The sequence below is a fragment of the Eublepharis macularius genome, chromosome 12 (assembly GCF_028583425.1).
Source record: "Eublepharis macularius isolate TG4126 chromosome 12, MPM_Emac_v1.0, whole genome shotgun sequence".
Taxonomy (NCBI): domain Eukaryota; kingdom Metazoa; phylum Chordata; class Lepidosauria; order Squamata; family Eublepharidae; genus Eublepharis; species Eublepharis macularius.
The window spans coordinates 33,999,799-34,021,874 of NC_072801.1; the positions used below are offsets into that span (position 1 = coordinate 33,999,799).

General features: G+C 43.1%; 1 protein-coding gene across 3 annotated transcripts in view; it reads right to left on the minus strand.

Moving 5' to 3' along the window:
* Positions 1 to 1,904: 1,904 nt before the first annotated feature.
* Positions 1,905 to 22,076, minus strand: part of TLK2 (tousled like kinase 2) — a 40,595-nt gene continuing 20,423 nt past the window's right edge. For all 3 annotated transcript variants that reach the window (XM_054993474.1, XM_054993476.1, XM_054993473.1), the window contains 14 exons: positions 21,945 to 22,037; positions 21,262 to 21,372; positions 20,525 to 20,661; positions 17,676 to 17,828; positions 16,724 to 16,790; positions 15,008 to 15,105; positions 14,012 to 14,093; positions 12,506 to 12,597; positions 11,975 to 12,064; positions 10,532 to 10,701; positions 8,840 to 8,978; positions 7,452 to 7,563; positions 6,852 to 6,959; positions 1,905 to 4,340 (listed from right to left, as the gene is read on the minus strand). In XM_054993474.1, the coding sequence (XP_054849449.1) occupies positions 4,167 to 4,340; positions 6,852 to 6,959; positions 7,452 to 7,563; positions 8,840 to 8,978; positions 10,532 to 10,701; positions 11,975 to 12,064; positions 12,506 to 12,597; positions 14,012 to 14,093; positions 15,008 to 15,105; positions 16,724 to 16,790; positions 17,676 to 17,828; positions 20,525 to 20,661; positions 21,262 to 21,372; positions 21,945 to 22,037 (1,626 nt within the window). In that variant the 3' untranslated portion in view covers positions 1,905 to 4,166. The remainder of the gene's footprint in view (positions 4,341 to 6,851; positions 6,960 to 7,451; positions 7,564 to 8,839; positions 8,979 to 10,531; positions 10,702 to 11,974; positions 12,065 to 12,505; positions 12,598 to 14,011; positions 14,094 to 15,007; positions 15,106 to 16,723; positions 16,791 to 17,675; positions 17,829 to 20,524; positions 20,662 to 21,261; positions 21,373 to 21,944; positions 22,038 to 22,076) is intronic.

Genomic DNA, 22,076 nt, shown 5'->3' on the forward strand with positions numbered 1-22,076 from the left:
GAAGCTATGGGGGCTTTCAGGGATAGGAAAAATAGTGTAGGAAGGGAAAATGAGATGTCCCCGTGAGTCCTTGCAAGCCCCACCTTGTACCTGTCTAAAGCAAACAGCATGTCATTTGGCCAAAGACTGCATCTACCTCTTTGCTGTAAATTGAACACTACACTACACTATTGGTACTCAATGGAAATCCATACCCTTAGGTATTAGCAACAGAATGCATCTGATTAAAGCATCCAGTGAATAATGGCTTAATTACCAAGAATAAGATCTGTGTATACATATATGTGCTGAGACTTTCAATAGCCGAAACACATTAGTCTATCTAGGTGAACTTCATTGCTTTCTAAAAACAAACATAGATCCAGAGGAGTTAGCCGTGTTAGTCTGTAATATCAAAATCAAAGAGTCCAGTAGCACCTTTAAGACTAACCAACTTTACTGTAGCATAAGCTTCCGAGAATCACAGTCTCTTCATCAGACGCATCTGGACTCTTTTCAATAAAAAGTTTTCAATTGTGTAAGAGAACTGCCTGCCCTTAGAGAAGCATGCCGTTCTCTGCACACCTGTCCACTAGCTGTGCCTCCCTTTTGCTGAATTCCTTTGACTCATATGGAGACAACAGACAACCTCCATTGAAAGCAGCTAATTCTGCAGCATCTCTGAAAACCACTGAAGTTCCAATTCTTTCCAATGCAGACATGGGAGAACTGCATACTAGCAGAACAAACCACAAAGATGCATCTTTGGGTGGGTAGCTTGGGCTCCTTTACAATTCTTTCTTGCTGGACAACAGCTCTCTCACAGTACACCAGAGAGCTATGGCAGTTTGGGAATAATTGGCTTGGTTATTTACACTAAGTCTGTCCTCTAGTGACAAAAAGGAGATTGTGCACAGGGTACTATTTCCCTGACTGCCACTTAAATCCATGAAAAGTGCTCTAAATTGCCAGTTCCTTTACTACTGTAACATGATTGTATGCCAGGGCTCCATGCTTTTAATTAACTTCTCATTTGAAAAAAAAAAAGTAAGTCCAGCGGCGTTTTAAAGATGTGTCTGACAGAGTAGCTCTGACTAAAAAAAGTTTATGCTGGAATATATTTTGTTAGTCTTAATGTGCTACTGGACTTGTTTAATTTTGCTGCAACAAACGTTTACACCTCTGGCATTAATTTTGAAAAGGCACCAAAACCACATTTCAAGCAAGGCAGTTCTGAAACCTGTATAAATTATGCAAGTTAAGTCTGCATAATTACTTATTTCTTATCATTTGTGCCTCTGCTCTGGCTCAAATTTTCACTATACATTGGACATACACTTGCAAGCATATTTTGAAGCCAGAGGAGAGAGAGAGGTCACCTTAAAAAGAAAAAAGTAGATTTTGTCCTAGTCCCAATCTTCCTGTTTGTGCTCAACATTGACTGTGGCATGCTCCCAGTCTTACACACATATTTCGGGGAAGGTGGACCCTTACTTGCCTCTGGGTTTGCTTTCTTCTCAGCTCCTTGCCTATAAGGAGTCCTGCGCTACATTCCTACTTACAGACCCAGCTGAGCCAAAAAGAACTTTTTTCTGAATTATTGATCTATTTGGCATGGCTGTTTCCATTATGTTACAAGTGACACTCATCTTTTTCCTTTGACTTTCTGGTGCGCCGTCTGCTCACGCCATGCCTTTATGGCAACCATGGACTATTTACCATAAGCACCCATCAACCATTTAAACATGAAACAGACAAGAGAAGAGGTTCAGTATCTTAAAACTTGTTTAATATCCATATTTTCATCTGTTGGGCAAAGCCAAAACAGTCTGGCCTAGTTTCAAGTTACAAATCCATACTTTTCTTTTATTTCAGTAAAATGAACTGTGTGGCAATAAAAAGGTTTAGTTATCTGAAATAAAAACTCATTTTAGCAACAGCTTTATTAAAAATAAAGGGGGGAGGAGTTACAATCTGTTTTCATCCAAAGTGAAACAACCTGTTTTGATTGTGAATGCCACAGAACAAGGTAAAAGGCTGGCTGGCTTAAGATGTCCTGCTGAGGCACCAACGGGAACTCTTGAAAGCCCCAATCCATAAGGAAAAAGGAAATAAATGCATGGCCAAAAGCTGGGTTGGACATTTTTGAAACCTTTAAACTTTTGAGGTCAGGGCTCTCTGTGGATGATCAAGAATTATGGATGCAAATTTTAACCTGTCCAAAGTGAAGACATGCTTTTGGAGCGGTTGCTAAGGCAGGAAAGCTAAAGGCTTACGCTTGGACAAGGACAAGGGTTGCAGTATCTTCAGTTCAATGGCAGGGGAAAAAGGGAAACAAAACACCCCCTGCCTCAAACTGGCTAAGATAAGGGAGGTGGAAAGGGGAGGTTTGCCAATCCCAACAAGACACCAGTTTTTACTTTCTGACAGTATTTATATGGGCCCAAGCTGCATTTTGGTGAACAATATGGAAATAATACCGCCACCACACAGAATAGCAGGTGCTGCTTGGAGGGTGGGTGGAAAAAGGGAAAGAATCGAGCTATATGTTCTCTTCTATATATGTTCAGAAGCAACCGCTGACTTGATAGGTGGGGGAGAAGATGATGTTGGAAGATGTACTAGAAGGCAAGTCAAACCTGGAAAACCCAGTGGCATGCCCCCTCCCTCACCTCAGTTAAATTTCGGCTTTCTGACCAAAAGGAAGGGCATAGATAACAGGTAGTCCGCTAGAAGGAAAACTGATGAACAGCCGAAAGATGCTACACTCTTCCCCAAACCTCCCCTGTTGCTGAGGCACAGAACATCTCAAACTCACAAGGAGAACCGCCTATCCTCACAGGAGGCTTGTGGCACCTATCTGGGGTGGGATTTAAAAAAACTCAACAACAATGCAGCAGAAATCCAATTCTCTGGTCATCAGACAAAAGACTGTGGCCACATGTGGGAGTAGCATTCTGCCACAAGTTTCAAGAAACTGGATTGGTCTTTGGTTTTAATGTTTTCCCCAGAAGGGGAGAAGTCAGGAACAAGGCTGGAACGTTTAAAAAACCTACTAATGGATGAACGTACACACCCAGCGTTTCAGGATCAGAAAGCCAGCTTACTCTTGAGGATGGGGTTCCTTCAGATGATTAACTGTAGCTGATACATCTGAGATAGCACAGTAATCAAAGGGGGGGGGAGATGGGAAGTTTAACGAGAGAGATTTAGCAGAACCAGCATCCATGGGTGTTTAAGAGATCATCCTCCAAAAGACTCCCCCCGTATGAGGAAAACCAAATTAAATGTTTTCCCTTTGGGAGACAGATTCCATCTGCAGGGGGATAACCGTCAAATGGTTGCAAAGAAGCAGTTTTGGGGGAGGAGAAAAACCTGCAATGCAACCTTGGTACCAAGTCACAGGTCTCCGTCCCTGAATGGAGGCCATACTAAGGAAAAAAGGGAGAATGGGGCTGCCACATCGACCTACTAGTTAGTTCACCTTATAACCAGTAAAAAGTGTTACTTTAAAAAAATGAAATTATTTGGGATAACACGCTAATGCTAGTGCTGTCAACAGACTGAATCTCTGATTCCCCTTCAAAGGGTGCAGAGAGGCCTATGCCAGTTCCCCGGTAAATCCTCACCGCATCACCTCTGTGCTTTCTTCCCCTTCTCTCCAAGGGGCTATAGCCTAAAAATTTATTTAAAAGAACGTATTTTTTTTAAATATTGACAGTGGACTGAAGTCCAGCCTCTTCCCCCACCCTGCCCCCAAGTCCGCAACTCGCCACATGAAGCGTGCGCGTCTTGCATCATGGAGCCACACCTTGGGTCCACGGTGTTTGGAAGTTCACAGTCCATGGAACTGTCTTTTCCCTCTACCGGCCACAGCAAGTCATGCTTTTGCAGTTGCTCAGCAAAAGATCAACCAACCAACCAACCAACCACCTCGCCCTCGGCCACAAAGCTCGGCTAAGTTGCCACAGATCCTTGCCAAGAACCGATAATGCCTTGCTCTATAGATGGGACAAGAACGCAAGAGGAAAAACAAAGCACTTGACACCGGTTTCTCGAGGCCCTTCTGTAGATTCCTCGCACCAATCCCAAGGCCGCTTTTCAAAATGTGTCTCTCTCTTGGTTTCTTTCTGCAGTTCCGGTTCATTTTTTTCCTTTTCATTTTTCATTGGGCTTATTGTTCCTGCTCAGTTTGAAGAGCTGTTATTAGAGGATCCAGAGGTTGAGGCAATGGCAGCTCCTGCTGGGCTGCTTGTTGATACAGATTTGCGGATGTGTGGAAGCAAGTAGGGGTCGCATGCCAACTGCTGGACGTCTATCCGATCCTCTTTTCGGTAGGCCAGGCAGCGCCTGATAAATGCCTGAAGGACAAACCACAGGGAAGAGAAAGTGGGCATTGAAAAGTTTCTGTTGGGGACCTCTTTTCTGGAGGAGGGGTGGTGGTTAGTGCTAGCAAAAAGAGGCCTGGCTTGCTTAACCATCCATGGCTGGCTATGGATCGGTCCTTTGTAGAGCAGCTGTCCAGCCCACATCATCCCTTTCAGCTGAAAGTCTAAAGAGAAAAGACCCACTGGGTCTACTCTCACCCATTCTGTCCATGCCCCTATTCCCACCCCCCATATATACTTGCTGTGGCAAGCAGGTCTCTTAAGGTCAGGGCTGGAAGTAGCTGTGTTTGCCTTTTCTGTCCTTTCAACATTAAGATCCAAAGCACCAGACTCATTGGCCTGTGTAAAATATGGCAATGGCCACTCCACAGGCTACACACACTTCAGTCTTATCTTTGTGTAAGCACAATTTGCCTAGCCCTGTTCTCATCTCTGTGTCCCTACAACAGCCCCTTTGCAATCATGAAGATTTGAGGGAGATTGAATGGACGGCATTGGCTGAAACAATTTTGAAGGGGGTTATAGAATTGAATGCTCAGGGAGACTAGGATAAATAGGTGGGAGCCAGTATTCCTATGCTGGTGGCAGGACCTGCAAAGGTGTCGGACTTTCTTTTGGGGCAGTTACACACTCAGCTGAGGAAATACCACAGTGGAGGAAGTGTACATTAACTGAAAATGCAATTCTCAAAGGAAATGGAAAAAGAGAATAGGAAGAGTATTCTCTGATAAGATTCCAACTGGTCTAAGGGAAATCTGTCCCAACTGGTAAAGCAGGCCCTACCTGGGGATAGCTTGGGTGTATCCTCCCCCGAATGGAAGGAACCTTCACCCTAGGTTTCTTTGTTCATGCAGTTTTCTGCAACACCCTCCTGAAGGAAGGTTTGACACATGTGTGGAACAATGGTAAAATTCAAGAAGTACTCTTGAGGGAAATTCCAGTGCAGAGCACTGGAAGAGAATGCTACTATAGTAAGCTGTTCCAGAGCAACCCAAAACATCTGCCTGAATACATGCCCCCTAGGACTGACAAGTAAATCTACTTTTAATTGGTGATTTAAGGGACTGTAAGAGAAAACTTTTTTACACAGGTAATGCAATCAAGGCAGTAATATCAGAATAAAAAATGCAGAGTTCCTTTGCAGAGTCCCCAATGCCAAGACTCTTCTGACAGAGACCACAGCAGTAAGAGCACACAGACCTTGCAAACAAACAGCTGCCAGAATTCTGTGGCACTTGACGGGGGCGGGGGGGGGGGGTAGATATTTGTCCCAAAGCATAACTTTTAAAATCGTTTCTAGCAACCAGTGATCTGTAGATGGCGTTTCCCCACATGTGAAAGGAAAAGTCTCCCACCTACTCACTGAAGCTGCAATCTTAGATGGCAGGGGGACACCTCTTGGACACTGGGGGGGGTGTCCTGCCCCCTGCAGGAAGGTCTGAAAGCAACAGGAAAAGTGGTATACAGATAACAAACAAAATGGATGAAGGAACCAGAACTACTGCCCTACCATCTTTGTTTTCTTCCTCACTAAGGGCAGACAGCTTGGCCTCTTCTTTATCCTGTTAGGATGTTTTTCAGTGACTTCCCAAACAATTTTCTACCTGAGAATAGCATGATGCTAAATTAGATCTATTCTCACCAGTATTCCAGGGGCTCAGCCAGAAGTTATGCCTAATGAGTTGCAGGCTTCCTTCAGCTGAGTACCATCCAAATTAGAGACAGCTATGCAACCTGAAGTTCTGGCCAATTGTTAATTCTCCTCGGCCACATCACATACTGTATGAGCCCAAGAGATTCTGCTGGAAAGTTCCTGGCCCAAAGAATAGAGGCTCCGGCAAGAACTGAGGTTGTCACTGCCATTCATAATTGCCAAGACAAAAGGACTTGTGTGTCATGTGTTAAAACAGCTCCGTTTTTTTCTCCCATGGATCATTTAAGAGCAACATGGCATCCACCATGGGAACCTGCAAGGCATTTACAGCAAGGCCAATTAATTCCACTTCCCTGAAGACTTATGAAAAGATGGACAGCCTGGTTGCAGGGTCTGAACCCTGGAAACAGCACTGGTAGACCCTGATACTTGCCCTGTGCCTCATCAAGGACAGACTGTGGAGCCAGCTCCAAAACATGGCCGGCCCTGGATAATTACACCAGGAATTACTCAGCTTGGAAATGTCTGTTTGAGGGGAAAGAGCACCACCCCTCACCAGAAAAACTCAGATTTCTCCTCTAACCTTCCCACCATTCTGCAGTTCTGTAGGGACTAACAGAGAGCAGCCTACAGAGATGGGCTGTCTTTGATGAAGCAGGCTAGAAGGGAGTCCGAGGCACTTTCTGGACTGAGGGTACAGGATTCAGAGTGTGATCAGTCACGTCCCTCCACTCACTATCAGTGAGAACTTGATGATCCCTGCCAAAAACAGAGCAGCACCAGATTTTTCCCAGCGTTGTCACCCATGGCAGATATATGTCCTTCCTTACCTTTGCTTCTGGTGTGACTCCTGGCTTTGGAGGAAACTGCACTTCTGTAGCTTTAAGGATCGTGTTCTCCTGCAGAATATCTTGTTGTGACTGGTTGTGACCAAAAGGCTGCAAGGAAGCATAAAAGAAACCCCTTTTGTATAGGAGAGGGCAGTCTTGGGCAGAACATGTGCGATATGTACATATACATGCATGCTCATTAATCATGTTTCAAAAGGTGAATTTAGATTTTTTAAATCAAAAAGCAGAAAACAAGCTGAGAAGGTTCTCAGGACTCTCAGATCTTTACCATTCCATGGACGGTTGACAGCCTCTGACTTTACAGGCTGGCTTTTCTTAAAACAGTAGTTTAATTACATGGCTTGCTTACTTCATTTATACCTCCCACTTTTCTCCCCAATAGGAACCTAAAGTTGCTTACATTGGTCTCTTCTTCTTCATTTTATCTTCATGACAACCGTGTGAGGTAGGTTAATCTGGGAGTGTGTGACTGGCCCAAGATCACCCAGGCCAGCTTCCATGGCAGAGTGGGGATTTGAACCAGGTCTCCCAGATTCTAGACCAGCTCTCTAACCACTACACCTCGCTGGTTCTCCTCACCTTTCTGCCATAGAGGCACTGGTAGAAGATTACTCCCACTGACCAGACGTCAACTTTATTTGAAATCTTTGGAGGTTCTTTTCCAACCACAAAACATTCGGGTGGCAGATACCTGAGAAAGAGAGAAAAGATTGCCATCTTTAGACTAGTCATGCTCATCTTCTTCGCTACCCACAGCACTTCATTGCATAGGGCAGTATTTACTCGAGGGCAACTGTTCTTTCATAGTGTTAAATGATGGAACATATGGAAGTAGCCTTGCTGAAACTATAATCAGTGGTATAGAAAATTATGTATGTGGTATAATCAAGTATACATGGCACTAAGAGTAGCAATAAAAGGTGAGGTCCCTGCTCTAAGCAGCCTCCCCCCACCCCCAAGTAGCTGAAATTCAGACTGCTTGTGCTTGCTGTAGGCTGGATCAAGCCTCATATTTTTATTTTGAAAGCATGCAAAGACACTGCTTCTAGACTGTTGTCCTTCTCTTTTATGGAAGCAAAAAGAAAAGCTGCCTTCCAGTAGAACTTTAGGCTACTTGAAAGAGCAAACCAAAAGATGAAGGGGGAACACAGTTTTTTTAAATCAAGTGTATTTATTAAAATGAAATAAAATGATTATTTGCCTGTAGATGTAAGTAATTACATAAAGATCATATTTATGACTTGCTTCCTCCTCTATTCCCCACCGTGATAGTCAAAATCCACACAGCAATATTATCACACATTGACCAAGGATGCTTAGAGAAGGGATTCATACACACAGCCTTCCCACTGGAAGTTTGCCCAGAATTCTAGCCTGAGAATAATATGGAAGCCACAAGAGAGCATTAGATGACTGTAGTTAAAAACTGAGAGTAATTTTAATTTTTCACTTTCTTTAAAGAAAGTTCTGTATCTCTCGGTAGCTGCAATAAGACAGGATGATGCCCAACGAAACATAGACCACAGCTCACAAAAGCAGTCAAAAAAGTCCAAACCTTATTTAATAAATGTTTGCCTGCCCATTGGGCATCCAGAGAAACCATGGATAACCCATGGCTCCATGTTCTTGTATGATGCTTAATCAGTCATACATGGAGTTAGAATGGAATCTTTTCCTAGGTTTCCTAGGTTTAACTGAGTTGTGACTGAGGAGGCTACTTCCTCCTGCAAGGTTTGACCTGGCTCACTCACTCTAGCCGTCTCTTCCCAACTACTCCTTGCACTGCACAGATACTTCTTTCAGGAATGCAGCTTTCATTTACACCTAATGTTTATTTTTATTAAATAATGATGTTCAGTCTGCAAGTGATGGAGGGGAGAGGAGAGAAGAGGTCTTGACTTATAGCAACGTATCATAAAAGGTACCTCTTGGCATTGTTCCTGAAAGAAACACATCTGGGCACTCACCAGTAAGTGCCAGCCCCTTGCGATGTCAACTCCATGCCATCAACAGAGTTATAACTATCATCGTCCATGATCTTGGAGAGGCCGAAATCAGTGATCTTAATCTCCCCACATGCAGTACCATTCACCAAGAGGATGTTACCTGGCGGAAAGAAGACCACATTAAAATGGGAAGACTCCCATTTCCTATTGGGAAGAAAGCAGTAGGCAGCTCCAAAAGAGAATACAGAAAGAGACCAGCCACATACATATTTTCAGTCCATATGATGTAGCACAGCCCAAACCTCATCAATTCTTTGTATCTGATTCCCCCCGCCCCCAACTGGAACACAGTTCACGGTGCTACATCGCATGGTGCTACATTTGGTAGAAGTACTGCCAATCCTCTTGCCAGGTGAATGGCCCTGCCCTCCCATGGGGGAAGTGACTGCAAGAGAAGGCATCTCCTTGCACTTTTCCATCCAGATGACAGTAGCAGGCCAGAGGGAAGGGTTGCACTGTTGCACAGCAATAGCAACAGGCCTCCCATGCTAGACCCATTTTACAAAAAGATCTTGAACCAAGAGAGATGGAAAGAGTGGCCAGGGAAACTGGGACAAACTGTTGCCTAGCATGAGGGTCAACAGGACTGACGATATGGTCAGGACTACTTAGCAACCACACAGAACAGGCTCCGCTGAGCAAGCAGACCCAATCCCTCCATGGATCTAGCAGCCAGTGCAACTGGTGTGGCTACCGCTGAAGCTTCAGAGGGGACTTTGGCAGCAAGCATCACAGACATTGCTAGCCCTAGTGGGCACAAGGTTAGACTAATTCTTGAGCTCAGGATGACCTATGAGCAGCTAGGATCCTAGGATCTGATTTTCCTTGCACTCCTCTCTGGCTGCTGTGGAGGGCTTCCTCTGCTGCAGCGCTCAGTTACGTCTGCCACTAGCACTTCTGTGTGCATGAGGACTCTTTGAAAGACACTGACTTTGTCCGTACAGAAGTGCTAGTGGGAGCTAAAAGTTAGCACAGCATTGGAGATGTGTGATGGTAAAGAAAGGTGTGTGAGAGGGTACAAGCGTGTGAGGGGAAAGATATCCTAAGATCCAAGCCTATAAGTGTCATATGTCTTCAAGGTGTTTGGATCTTGGAAGGCCAGGCAAAATTCGTAGATGCTGATATGGTTATCAGTTGAGGCCTGGTCAGCCTCTCTCCACTCCAGAAAGTCATGACAGAAGTCAGGAGGCTGAAAGGGGAAGGTCTGCATTTATCATTGGTAGAGCAAAAAAGTGGTTTCCTTGGAGAAATTCCACAAACATCAAGGGTCAAGAGGCAGGAAGTTGGACATAGTGACCTCAAGACAACAACTGCTGCCCATCAGTTCAGCCTATTTCATCAAAGCAGGAGCTTGACTCCAGCAAAGTGTAAGATCAGGGCTGTGCAACATCAGGAAATCCACAGACATCTGTTCCATCTCACTTAAGTTAATGAGACATACTACAAGCTATGAATAAAAGCAACAAAACCAATAAGGGCTGCCGGCTAACATACTTTTAAGAAATCTAGCACTGAAAACTTACATCCAAACATGACAGCTGGAAACCTACTTGTTAAATAAGCAACAAAAACTGTATCTGCTTAACATGTCTGCTGACACAAACAGTGCCCTTCCACTCCCAGGCTGCATTCTCGACCACTCCATGAACATACCTGGCTTGAGATCGTAGTGAATAATGGGTGGCTTGATTTCATTTAAATATTTTAAAGCATTCACAATCTGCATGATTATAGACCGAGCTTCTTTCTCAGTCATTAGTTTGTGCTGTTTCAGATAGAAGTCCAGATCATTCCCCTCACAATATTCTAACACCGTACAAAACCTAAAGAAAATGAAGCCAAATGTAACAGTTTAGGGTCTTTTAAGTGATGGATAAATAATGTTTCTCTCCTCCCCTGAGACTTACTCTCTCATCAGTGATAGTTCACAGGATTAGTTATCCTGAAGTAGCCCACCCTTCACTTGCTCCAGTGTAATTTGTTTATTTGGGTCAGGGTTCTTAAATCAGAGACAGAAAGCAACTGCTCCCTGAGATAAATAAATGACTATTCCATTATCCATTTCAACACAAAATGTTATTTTTCAAATTCACATCCTGCCCTTCAGCAGCTCACAATAAAAAGCACATAAAAAGCATTTAAAATGCACCTATTACAAATAAAGTTGAAGGATCATAGACTCAACATAAAAACAGCAAGGTGGCCTACCAATTACAAATTATTAATATTAATTGTAATAAATTTCTGTTATGTTTCTGAGGCAAAGTGCTTCAGGGACCACTGCCTGAAACATGGGATAGAAAAAGAAAAAACAAGTTTAGTGTATACAGACAGTTGCATGGAAATTACTGGAAAAAATCCCTGTTTGCACAGACATGGTTGAAAAGGGCTCAATGCCTCAGCAAGAGAGGGAGTGTGTGTCTAAAACATTCTGGGTTCTTTACCTGAGAGAACTTTTGCCTCTCGTTGAATACAGATAGCCCTTGATCTCTAAAGAGTAATCACCCAGCTCTGGGACAGACAAACACACTCAAGCCTTGAGGCCCCATTTTAAAAAGAGATGCCTCTTAAATTGCACATGTTAAGATATGTGCTGCTTTTTCCACTGTTGAGATGCAAGCTCTCCTGAGTAGTTACAGGGACTTGCTAAACAAGCATCTTTGCTATGAAGCAGAGTGCATGTTACATTTGCACACATCTTCAAGTATTGTTGGGAGCTCTTAAGAGCTCCTCCTCATGACTGCTTAACACATGTTAAGTTTGCCATTAACTTTACCTTCCCCATACACACATTGTACATCGAACCACAGCAGCGCATGCATTTTACTTTCTCTTCAAATTTCACACAGCATAAAATTTCATTCCATATTAACAATAGGTAACATGAAAATCAGGGGATGGCAGATACACTGGATTAACATACTTGGAATAATACAACTGATCTCCTGCCTGTACTTTGAGCCCCTGTCACCCTTCTTGCCTCTTCCAGGGAGACTCCCAAGGAGCAAGGACTGCCTCAAGACTTCCCAGTAGCTTCAGAAGCAGCACCAAAATAGCACGTTTCTCAGAACAATTTATAAAAAGGGTGGCACTCACGAGTCTGTATCCAGCGAAAAGTAGTCATATAGCTTAACTATACGAGGGTGATCCAGCTCTTTGTGGATTCGGTATTCTCTACATGCATGTCTGTAAGAACAAGGCAAGAATCCTCATTTATGTTATTTCCTAGCCCTTCTTGCAGATAAGTGAGGAGGAGACAGCCTTCAAGCCTTGTGGAGCACAGAGCATCATTCAGGGCTTCACAGGATCAAGGCTTTCCTTGAACTGTGACTAAGGAGACAATGAAAAGCCTTCACAGATATCACAGGTTTCCCCTTTCAGGGCTCATTCCCTGAAAAATCTCTGTTCTTATCACTCTTTCGCAGCAGAAGTGCATGTTCCCCTTCAAGTGAAATAATTTATTATGCTGCTCAGTAATAAACACTTTTGTTCACAGCAGAGAAAAGCTCTTCTCCAATCAAAAGGAATTCTGCATCAGTGTACCTTTACCTTGATCACATTTCCATTCAGTGCCTTTAAAAACAAATAAACTGTGCACCCTGCAAGCTAAGGTCTAGAAATACTTACTTGTGGTAGTTCTCTTTCTTCTCATCCCTCCAGTTTTTGTTTAACTGATGAATTTTGACTGCTACATACCTCTGTTCCGTTAAATCAAATGCCTGAAAGAAGAGCACTAATTAGGTACTCCAAAATACAAGAAAGGACATCTCAAGAGATGAGAAGACCCTGGGCGAGGGGAGACCGAGAAAATTTTGGAATACGCAATAGGTTTTCCTGTCCTCCCCTGCAAGAACTCCCCTCCTCATCAGTGTTTCCACAGAAAAACTAGATGTTTGGTGGAACTTAAAAAAAATAAATTATATTTTCTCTTTAAGAATGAGCAAAATGCTTTTTAAGACACAGTTTTACTCACTCACGAGGTGCAGTATGAAGATTTTATGTAAGGTAGTTTACAGATCTAGAAAGTGATAATCCCTGAGTATGTTGAAGGAGCTGCAATGTCTTTTCAAAGATATTCTGATTTTTAAACCTAATCGATTTAATTCACAATTAACAGGCAATGAATACGATGATATAGTACTGAAGAGTTCAGTGTTTTCAGCATTGTAAACTTTAGGTCGATATTCAAATATCCTGCTAGCCCTGTGATTGTATGAGATGGTTTTTGCCTAATTAACATATTGTGTTTTCTACAAAAACTGTTTTTTCTATTTTCATCTTTTTTTGTAGCTCTCAGACTGCAAACACTAAGGTAGCATAGGGTGCAGCAGGCTGCATCTCTAGTATTAGGTCTATTTACAATAAATATGCCAAATAGTGTAATTTTATATGCCAAGTTGTAAATGCATTTTGTATTATTAAAGCAGTAAAATAAGTCTAGGTTTCAATTTCAATGTTATTAAAGCAGCAAAACAAATTAGTTTCAATTTCCACTCAAATATGTTTAAAAATAGAAAAATACACGCAACCTCTCCATGCTTCAAAATTTCTAGAAATTTCCTCTCTAGACACCACAACTCTGACACAACCTCCAAAAATCTTGCTTCCTGAATAAGAAGCCCAAATAAAACATATTTTAAACTGCAATTTGATGTGGGTGCAGGAAATGTTCCGATAATCATCCCCAGAGGAAGCACCAATATTTAAATGTTTAACTTATAGGATAGTCATGTGCATCATCCCATTTATTCTCTCACTCGCCACCTCCTGTGTAAGATGGTATTATACTTTACAAATTAGCAGCTACGGAAATCATAGTGGCAGCAGTTTTAGTATCGCTCATTCTTACTTGCAAATCTGGTGTGTGGAGAGAAAAATGAGTATGTCACATAGCAGGACTAAACAGGAAGACTCAACCCGCTGTGATACATACGTGTGAACCTGCTAACATTTCAAGTGACACCATTAGCCCATGTCACCCAGGACCGCCTGCTCAGACTGGCAGCAGTTCCCCAGGGTCTTTCATAGTCTTACCACCAAGATACCCAATGGCTAACACTTTGAATTCTGCATTACCTCAATCAGGGGCTAAATTATGAGGAATATCTTGTGTGGAAATGAGATTCAACTTACCTTATATACTTCACTAAAACCCCCTCTACCCAGAAGATGTAGCAACAAGTATCTGTCGTTTAGTGTTGGATGGTCTTTAAATCTGGGGAAGAGAGAACAGAAGAGGACTTGATCCACACAGGAGCTGTAACTTCCTGGGTCTTAAGCACCATGATTCAAAATAATAAAATGTGGCAAAATTCCTGACTGAGGTTCACATCTCTGCCCTGATCCAGAGAGTCTGGGGACGGGAAAACTAAGTTAAGCTATACCTCAGTCTTATGAACTGGTTCCATATAGCTATGGGCCTATACCAAGAGCTGTGCTGTTGACAAACCTTTTATTTAAAAATATTTTATACCACATTTCCTCACAGACAGCCCTCAAGAAACCAGTTAAACACATAACACACAGTACGTTCAGGGCAAAACCAACAGCGACTTTAAGGTAACATCATTCAAGACAGCATGACTGGCAATACCAAAGGCTGCCGTTCTTCCAATTTTGCACACACTTTTGCTCTCTCTCAATCAGGCACAAGCACAGATGAAAATAATAACCAAAGAGAAAAGGACAGGTTGTTCAGAGTCCCAAATGCACATTATGGGAACAACTAAACATCACAAGGGCAGTGCATGGGTAGTTCCTCCACTTTGCCTTAACTTGATTCTGAGATGTACTATACAAACTGACTGCATCATGTTATGCAGCAAGTAGTTAACCATGAAGGTCAGCTGGGAACACTAGCAGGGGTTAATGAGGCATGTAAATTATGTTTTTTAGTTGTCAGATAGCCTGAGAATTTTTAAAAAGCATATGGTGGGATATGTACTGAAGTAAATACACCTGCATGTCTGAGGGTATGAAGGTTTAGGATATGGCTCCTAACAGCACTCTGCCCGATTTCTTCGAACCATGTAGGGCCATAACTCATTCCATTAGCAAAAGATGAATCTTGGTAATTTGTTAGCCTTTCTCCAGTTCCCAATTTGCATTTTCTCCATGCCTGATACTCACTGCGAGTTATCTTCATTATGTATCCTTTTTAATTCCCTGATATGTAGATTTCTAACTCTCTCTAGCCGCTCCAGTTCTGCCTGGATCTCTGCTTCTTCCTGCACCAAAAGAAATACCACATCAGTTAGACTGAAGAATTCAAAGTGAGCTATCTGATACAGAACTTAACGGAAGGGGACCCATTTGGCTTGATTAAAAAGAGTTACAAAGGGAGAAAAGGAGTTCGCATTTTTACAAATTCTAATATCCAGGACATCTACATTACCGTATTTGATTCCCAAAAGTAAGGGCCATTCTTTGCTTTACTTATTTGTTATCTAGGGACCACTCAAAGTGAATTAGAGCTATATTGTTGATTCTCATCCCCCCCTCCCCCTGCCCCGTGGCGCAGAGTAGTAAGCTGCAGTCCTGCAGTCCAAGCTCTGCTCACGACCTGAGTTCGATCCTGGCAGAAGCTGGGTTCAGGTAGCCAGCTCAAGGTTGACTCAGCCATCCATCCTTCCAAGGTCAGTAAAATTTACCCAGTTTCCTGGGGGGAAAGCATAGATGACTGGGGAAGGCAATGGCAAACCACCCCGTAAAAAGTCTGCCAAGAAAACATCGTGATGTGACGTCCCCCCATGGGACAGTAATGACTTGGTGCTTGCACAGGGGACTACCTTTACCTACCCTCCCCCTGCCCAGATAATGTACATGTCTTTTTATCATCTGGAAGTAGCCCACAGCCTGAATGATGTGTCTCAGTAACAGTAGACCATTCAGGAAAAACAGGGCAGAATGTCTCGAGGAACCAGTAATATGTGGGAAGGATGCAACCAGCATAGCACTGTTAGAATAGGATTCTGACTAAGCAACATAAAATGCCCTGGCCTTTAGAGAATTTATAACTCCCTTTTACTATCAAACACCTTCCGAAAACAGTGAACAAACTATTCCAAAATTACAGTAAACAGTCTGACATCTCACAGAGGACTGTGATACAAATGGGCCTGAGCAGTTCATTCTTGCTTGGCCCTGATGCAAGCCAATCCTCCCTTGGCTAGCAGCTGTCACTTCCCAGGCAGCAGCTCCTCACATATCAAGGAAGTGGGGCAGAGCAGCTGGATCTTTTCCTCTGCTAATGGTCCAAGAACTGAGGCCTTAAAGTGACCTAGTCATGCAATCCAACCCAGAATTACTTCAGTCTGTCTAGGGAAATCCATGGGCTCAGACAGGAGTGTCTTTGCATAAGACTGCACCGTGGCATGGAAAGTTCTCTCTTATTTGGTTATTATGAAAAGCAGTTTGTTTAAATCATTGGTTTTCAGATGTTTCTGAGGAATTCCTGGGAAGGTTATCAAAGCCTTCTGTAATGGCAGAGGAACTTCCTTGCGAATGGAAGAGGAGCTTCCTTGAGGAAAAAGCTTGCTTAGCAATACCCATCATCCCCTCCAATGTGCAGCCACAGGAGACCCTTGGTCATGTCCTAACACATAATCTTGGTTCACAGAAGTCAACAGCAAGACTCCACAAACCTGGCTAGCGTTCTTCATGAATGGAGAATGCCACTACAACACACCCAGGAATCCTCTATGATGTGCAGGATTCTGTGGCAAGCAAGTTGCATAAAATGTTTGAAAGTCATCTGTTTAGTACGGTATATTTGTATGGGACAGCAGGGCTAAAATTGCCAGCATTTCAGTCACTTCAAGGTATTCAGGGAGTTAGACCTTGTACCTTTTTCAGATGACCTAGCCGGAGCTTGAAGATTTCTTCTTGTTCATGATATTCTGCTAGCGTTAACCTGCATGTATACAAGATAACTGGGTTAAAAATTAAACTTCCACACCTCACACCTCCACCATTTTGGATGGGTCTGCACAAAAGAAAATGCCAAATCAAATCCTGGACCCACTCCTACCCCCTGTTCTCCCATGGGCAGCTTCCTATCTCTGCTGACCATAGCAGAGATGAATCACTGACACTGATAAATGCCAGTTATATGAAGCTGCTCTGTAATGAGTAAGGTCACCTAGGCTGGCTCTCTTTACTCTGACTGTGAGCAGCCATTCAAGTGATTTAGGTAAAGGTCTTTCCTAGCCCTGCCTACCAGAGATGTTTTGACTGCAGGTGCCAAGAGTTAACAACCTGATACCTTCCAAGCTCTACCACCAAGATATGGCCCCTCCCACTACAGACTCCAGAATAGTTGCTGTTGTAGAAGGCAGAAGTTCAACACTGGGATTCAGAATTGCCCTTTTTCCCAACGTGTGCTCAGTGGCTATCCACTCACCTTCCTGAGGAGTAAGGGACTACCCCAGCTAAAGAAACAATGCTGAGTCACATGGAATGGAGCAAAGTCTCATCAGCCACAATCACTGGGCAGTAAAGAGCCTTGCTCTGCAGACTGTAATTGTCAGCAACTTGCCCAACACAGCTCCAAAATTCCCCCATTAATTCCCGCACAACCCCCAAATCCCCTCACTAATCTGAACTCTGGTCTTCCAGCCTTAAGAGCAACACTTGCAAACTGGTTGCATCTTTCTAGTAATGGGGGGCTTCAAGAGTTTCACATGAGACTCAGGGTGGAGATGTCTACAGGAGCAAAGTTTGAGAACTGCAGCTCTAAATTATTCCTGGCAATTCGACAGCCCTAGAAAATGATGTGAAGGTTTTCTGCAACACTCACGCCTCATTTTCTGCTCCATTGGTCTTGTTCTTGCGCTGCTTCTGCTCATTGCTCGCTGGAGGGACTTGCCCCATGGCAGGTGGCTTCCGCTTTGCTAACATCTTCCGCTGCCTTTCTATCTCTTCCCTTTGGGAATTTATCCTCTCCTGTTGCCTAAGCCAAAGCAGGCAAAAAAAAAAATTACACACAAAACAAAACCGTTAGAAACATAAGTGTTTAAGCTGTGGGGGAGGAGGGGTCAGATATCAGTCTTCCACATCCCTCGCATAACAGTTTTTTGGCCGCTTGCCTCTCAGGAAGAAGAAGAAGGGAACTTAAACCAGGGGCTCTAGGAATGTGGTAGGCCACCAAAATGCTAAGGAGTGCTGAATTCAGCTTCTAGTGGTTGAGCAAAACCCACAGAATCTCAGAAACAGGAATAACTAGCCTTCATGCCTACAGAGAAACTGTCAAGGCTCCAAGAGGGGACTCCAGTGGTCAGAGTGCTGCTCGAGCCATCCCCTGCATATCTGTGTGGCTCTCATCCTCATGGTCCTGCATTTAAACCTCGCTTTCATTCTTTCCTATCAGGTGCAGCTACAGAAATACAATTCACAAGACTTGAGCAGAGTAGGGGAATCCCATTCTTCCCCCCTGCTTATTGGTAGCAGCTCCCTTTCCCCCATTTGCCCACTTCGAGCACTGCTGCCAGCTCCCACTCCTCCTCACAGGTTGCCTTTGTCAAAATGGCAGCCAAGATCTCATGGTATAGCTTTGTGCGATTTCAGTTTTTCCTCCCAATTTTTAAAAATATTTATGTTATTTATAGTCTGACTTTCTCATTGAGAGTCAAAGCAGATTACACAGAGTAGGGTTAATATGATCAGCAGCTGGGACACTCAAATAACACAGTAGGTATGGATAGTATAAATCTGAATACAAGCATACATCCAAATACAGAACCAAAACAGTGCTGAAACAAAACTTATTTGACATGACATATTAAATGACATGGAAACTAACCAATAGGAGCATACCTACATCAACAAACGCTACCCAATAATATAGTCTACAGTCCCTTTAACTGCAAGCATCTCTGAGTCATTTCCTCACTGAATAGCCTTGTTACGTGTGTGAAAATGCTCTCTTGAATTATTCAGTGCTGCATAGTTTGTGTATAGCCAGGGGAGTTGGAGCTTTCATGACTTCCTCAGACAGGCCGTTCCACAAGGCGGGGGCTACCACAGAGGAAGTATGTGTACAGACAGCTGTTGACTTTGCCCATTTGCAGGGTGGCACCTGCAGAAGACACTGTTCAGATGAGTGAAGCTGCCATGGCGGATCACAGGGAGAGAGGTGGTCCTGCAGACAGGAGGTGCCAAGGCCTTGAAGCGCTTTGTACGTGACAATCAAAACCTTGAACTGAGCCAGGTGATTGAAGGGTAGCCAGTGGAGTAACTGTAGAATGGGGGTACTATGCATGTTCTGCCTAGCTCTTAATAATACAGCTGCAGTGTTCTGTACTAAATGGAGTCTCCCAACTTTTTCCTTCATTTTTGCAAATCGGGGGGGGGGCAGGGGGGGCAGGGGTGTCCCCCAGGTCTGTACCTGGTCCCATTCTGTGGGTTTTTTGATCTGCATATGGTCAGGTTCAGAATCAGATATATGATTTAAGTGCAAGAATCCAAATTCTGCTTATGATAAAAATACAGAGCTCCAATTTTTATAACCTTTGTAAAGCATGTAATTGACATATGTAGATGTTCCTTTCCCAGGAAATTCATTCCAACTGCAAAATCTAGATTTCAGGAGAACAGAACTGTAGAAAAGTTTATTTAAAAAACAGAATTCTATAGTATGCAGAGGAGTATGCTGATCAACTTCCACATTTACAGACATGGTAAAACATTAGAAAGTTGCTGTCTAGTCCTTTCCTTATGTTCAGATCATGTAATTCTTATCTGTCATCATTGCTGAGTGGATAGGACAAGCCAGTCTGGTATTGGCTGCATCAATGTTGAGAACCAGGGTCTTGAATACCACTGTTCAGGACATGAAAGCATCACAGAAAATGTGAGTGTGTGTGTGTGGGGGGGGGGGGCTCAGAGGATTTAGCTGGGCAAGACAGACCATATGCTTGTATCCCAGCTATGTGTGATACTGGTCACTCCAACATTTTGTGGCTTAGAGCCAATATGGGTTTATCATAACCATTTAAAGATGCACATCTTGCATTTACAGTTTAAAAACTGATTGCTTTACATAATAACATCATTGCAGTAATTCCAGAGGGATAGCTGTGTTATTCTGTTCCAGCCAAATTACACAGGAGTCGCGGTAGTACCTTAGAGACTCAACAAAAACTTATTTTAGTGTGAGATTTCATGAATCAGAGCTCAGTTCTTCAGATGAGCAGGTTTACATCCATAGGCTGTCTTAAATACCCAGGCTCTGGGGAGGTTACAAAGACAGGCTAATGTAAAAAGAGATCCAACTAGAGAAATCAGTTCAGCAGGAATAGAGATGAACTGATTTCTGACTATTGACTGTACCTTGTTTTACATCAGCCTTGCTTTGTAACTTCATTCCCATAGGCTAGGTATCAAACCAAGCCTATGGAAACACACTTCAACACACCTGAGGAAGTGTGATCTGACTCAAAAAAGCCCATGCTGAAATAAACTTTGTTGAGCCTTTAAGGTGCTACCTAACCCCTGTGAAGTAGTAGGCTACCTTCTCGGAACAGAACGCACATCCATGAAGAATACAGAAAACTTAAATTACATGTCTCATAAAACTGTCCAATTAAGCAATAGTTCGCTCATCTTTTCTGCCTAGAGAGAAGGCAAAGAGATACTTGCAGCACTTACTTGATAAGGTTCTGGAAAGCATAACCATCTGTCCATTGCTCAGTGTAAGAGGCACCATGCCGGACTGTGGCAAAGTGACCCAGCCGCAGCCGATCCTGCATGCTCTTATCTCGGCATGCCATCTTTTCTTGCTTTGACTGGGGAGGGAAGGGAACAATGCATCAGGACTCTCTTGATCACTAAACTGCTAGCCTGTCAGCAAACACAAAGTGTTGATTCATACAAGCAAAGGGCTAAAATCAGTGAACAGAGTCACAACTGGTTCCCAGAAGAAATGGAAGAGGGCCAGAACCTCCACCCCCATTGGCATCCCCATAGTTGAGGTGCCAGTGTATGATTTAAGGAAATGCTCTACAGGCCAAAATGAAGTCCTTTTGTAAATTAGCTTGCTTCTTCCAGAATGTACCCATGGTAAGACGACAAAGACTCATAACAGGTGAGAGCTGCTCCTAAACAGAATAAATGATACTGTGCTAGCTGGCCCAGAGATCAGACCCAGCATAAGGCAGCTTCATGTACATGAGATAACATAATGCCCCTCTTTATGTCCAGTTAAATCAGATGTATTTGTTCTGGGCCCTGTCATTTCAATTATCTCATTTATCAGCATTCAATCAGGCAGGTAGCTTCGGGACATGAATTTAAATAGACAGATGTGCATACAAGTTTGAAGGAGGCAAAGAAGGGAAGTGGATCAAGTTAGGTGGGAGGGAGATACAAGAGAAAAACAAACTCACCTTTTCTATAAGCAGCTTCTTGCTCATTGTTACACATCTGTTCAACCGTTCTTTGTACTTCTCTAGCATTTTCTGTTGTTCGTCTATCTGCCGCCTCAAGTCACAGTTTGCCTGAAGATAAAGCAATTTTATATATTTACAAAAAAATTATGCCTGCAGGTACAATACTAAGCAGGTGAGCAAAAGAGAAACCAGCCAAAATGTCACTGGTAAACAGCCTGCTTGCAGGCACGAGGAGGTAACAGTTGAAGCTATGACTATTTCTGAAAACAGAGTAACATCAAAACATCACAGGAACAGGCAGACCGCTCAGCTCTTGGGATGTCTTTGCCAAGTACCAGTTCCAGTACCACTGCACCTTCCCACTCTTCTTTGAAACCATGAATAAGTTATAAATTCACTTTTAAATTTTGAAAAGGAAGTGGAAATTTCATATGGGATTCTCAGGATCTAAGAGAACTTTCCATGAGCAACAAGTTGCACTCTCCTCCCTTGTAAAAGGACAGAACCCCATCCTAATGTTTGGGATATCAAAGACAGAGTGCTCTCAACTGTCTATTGTGGTAAAGGTCAGAATTATCACTAACGGCTAAAGCAAAATTAAAAAAACCAATCAAAAACCATTGCGATGAAAGCATCTCTGAAAGCAGGCAGGGCAAAATTTGCAAATGTAATTTACTTACTCTTAATAAATCATCTATTCTTCCTTCTTTCTTTTCCAGATCAGAGTTTTTACTGTTTTCTAGTGCAGATATTTTCTCCATTGTGAGATCAGACTAGAGAGAAAAAAAAATATCCCAAACTGATAACTCTCC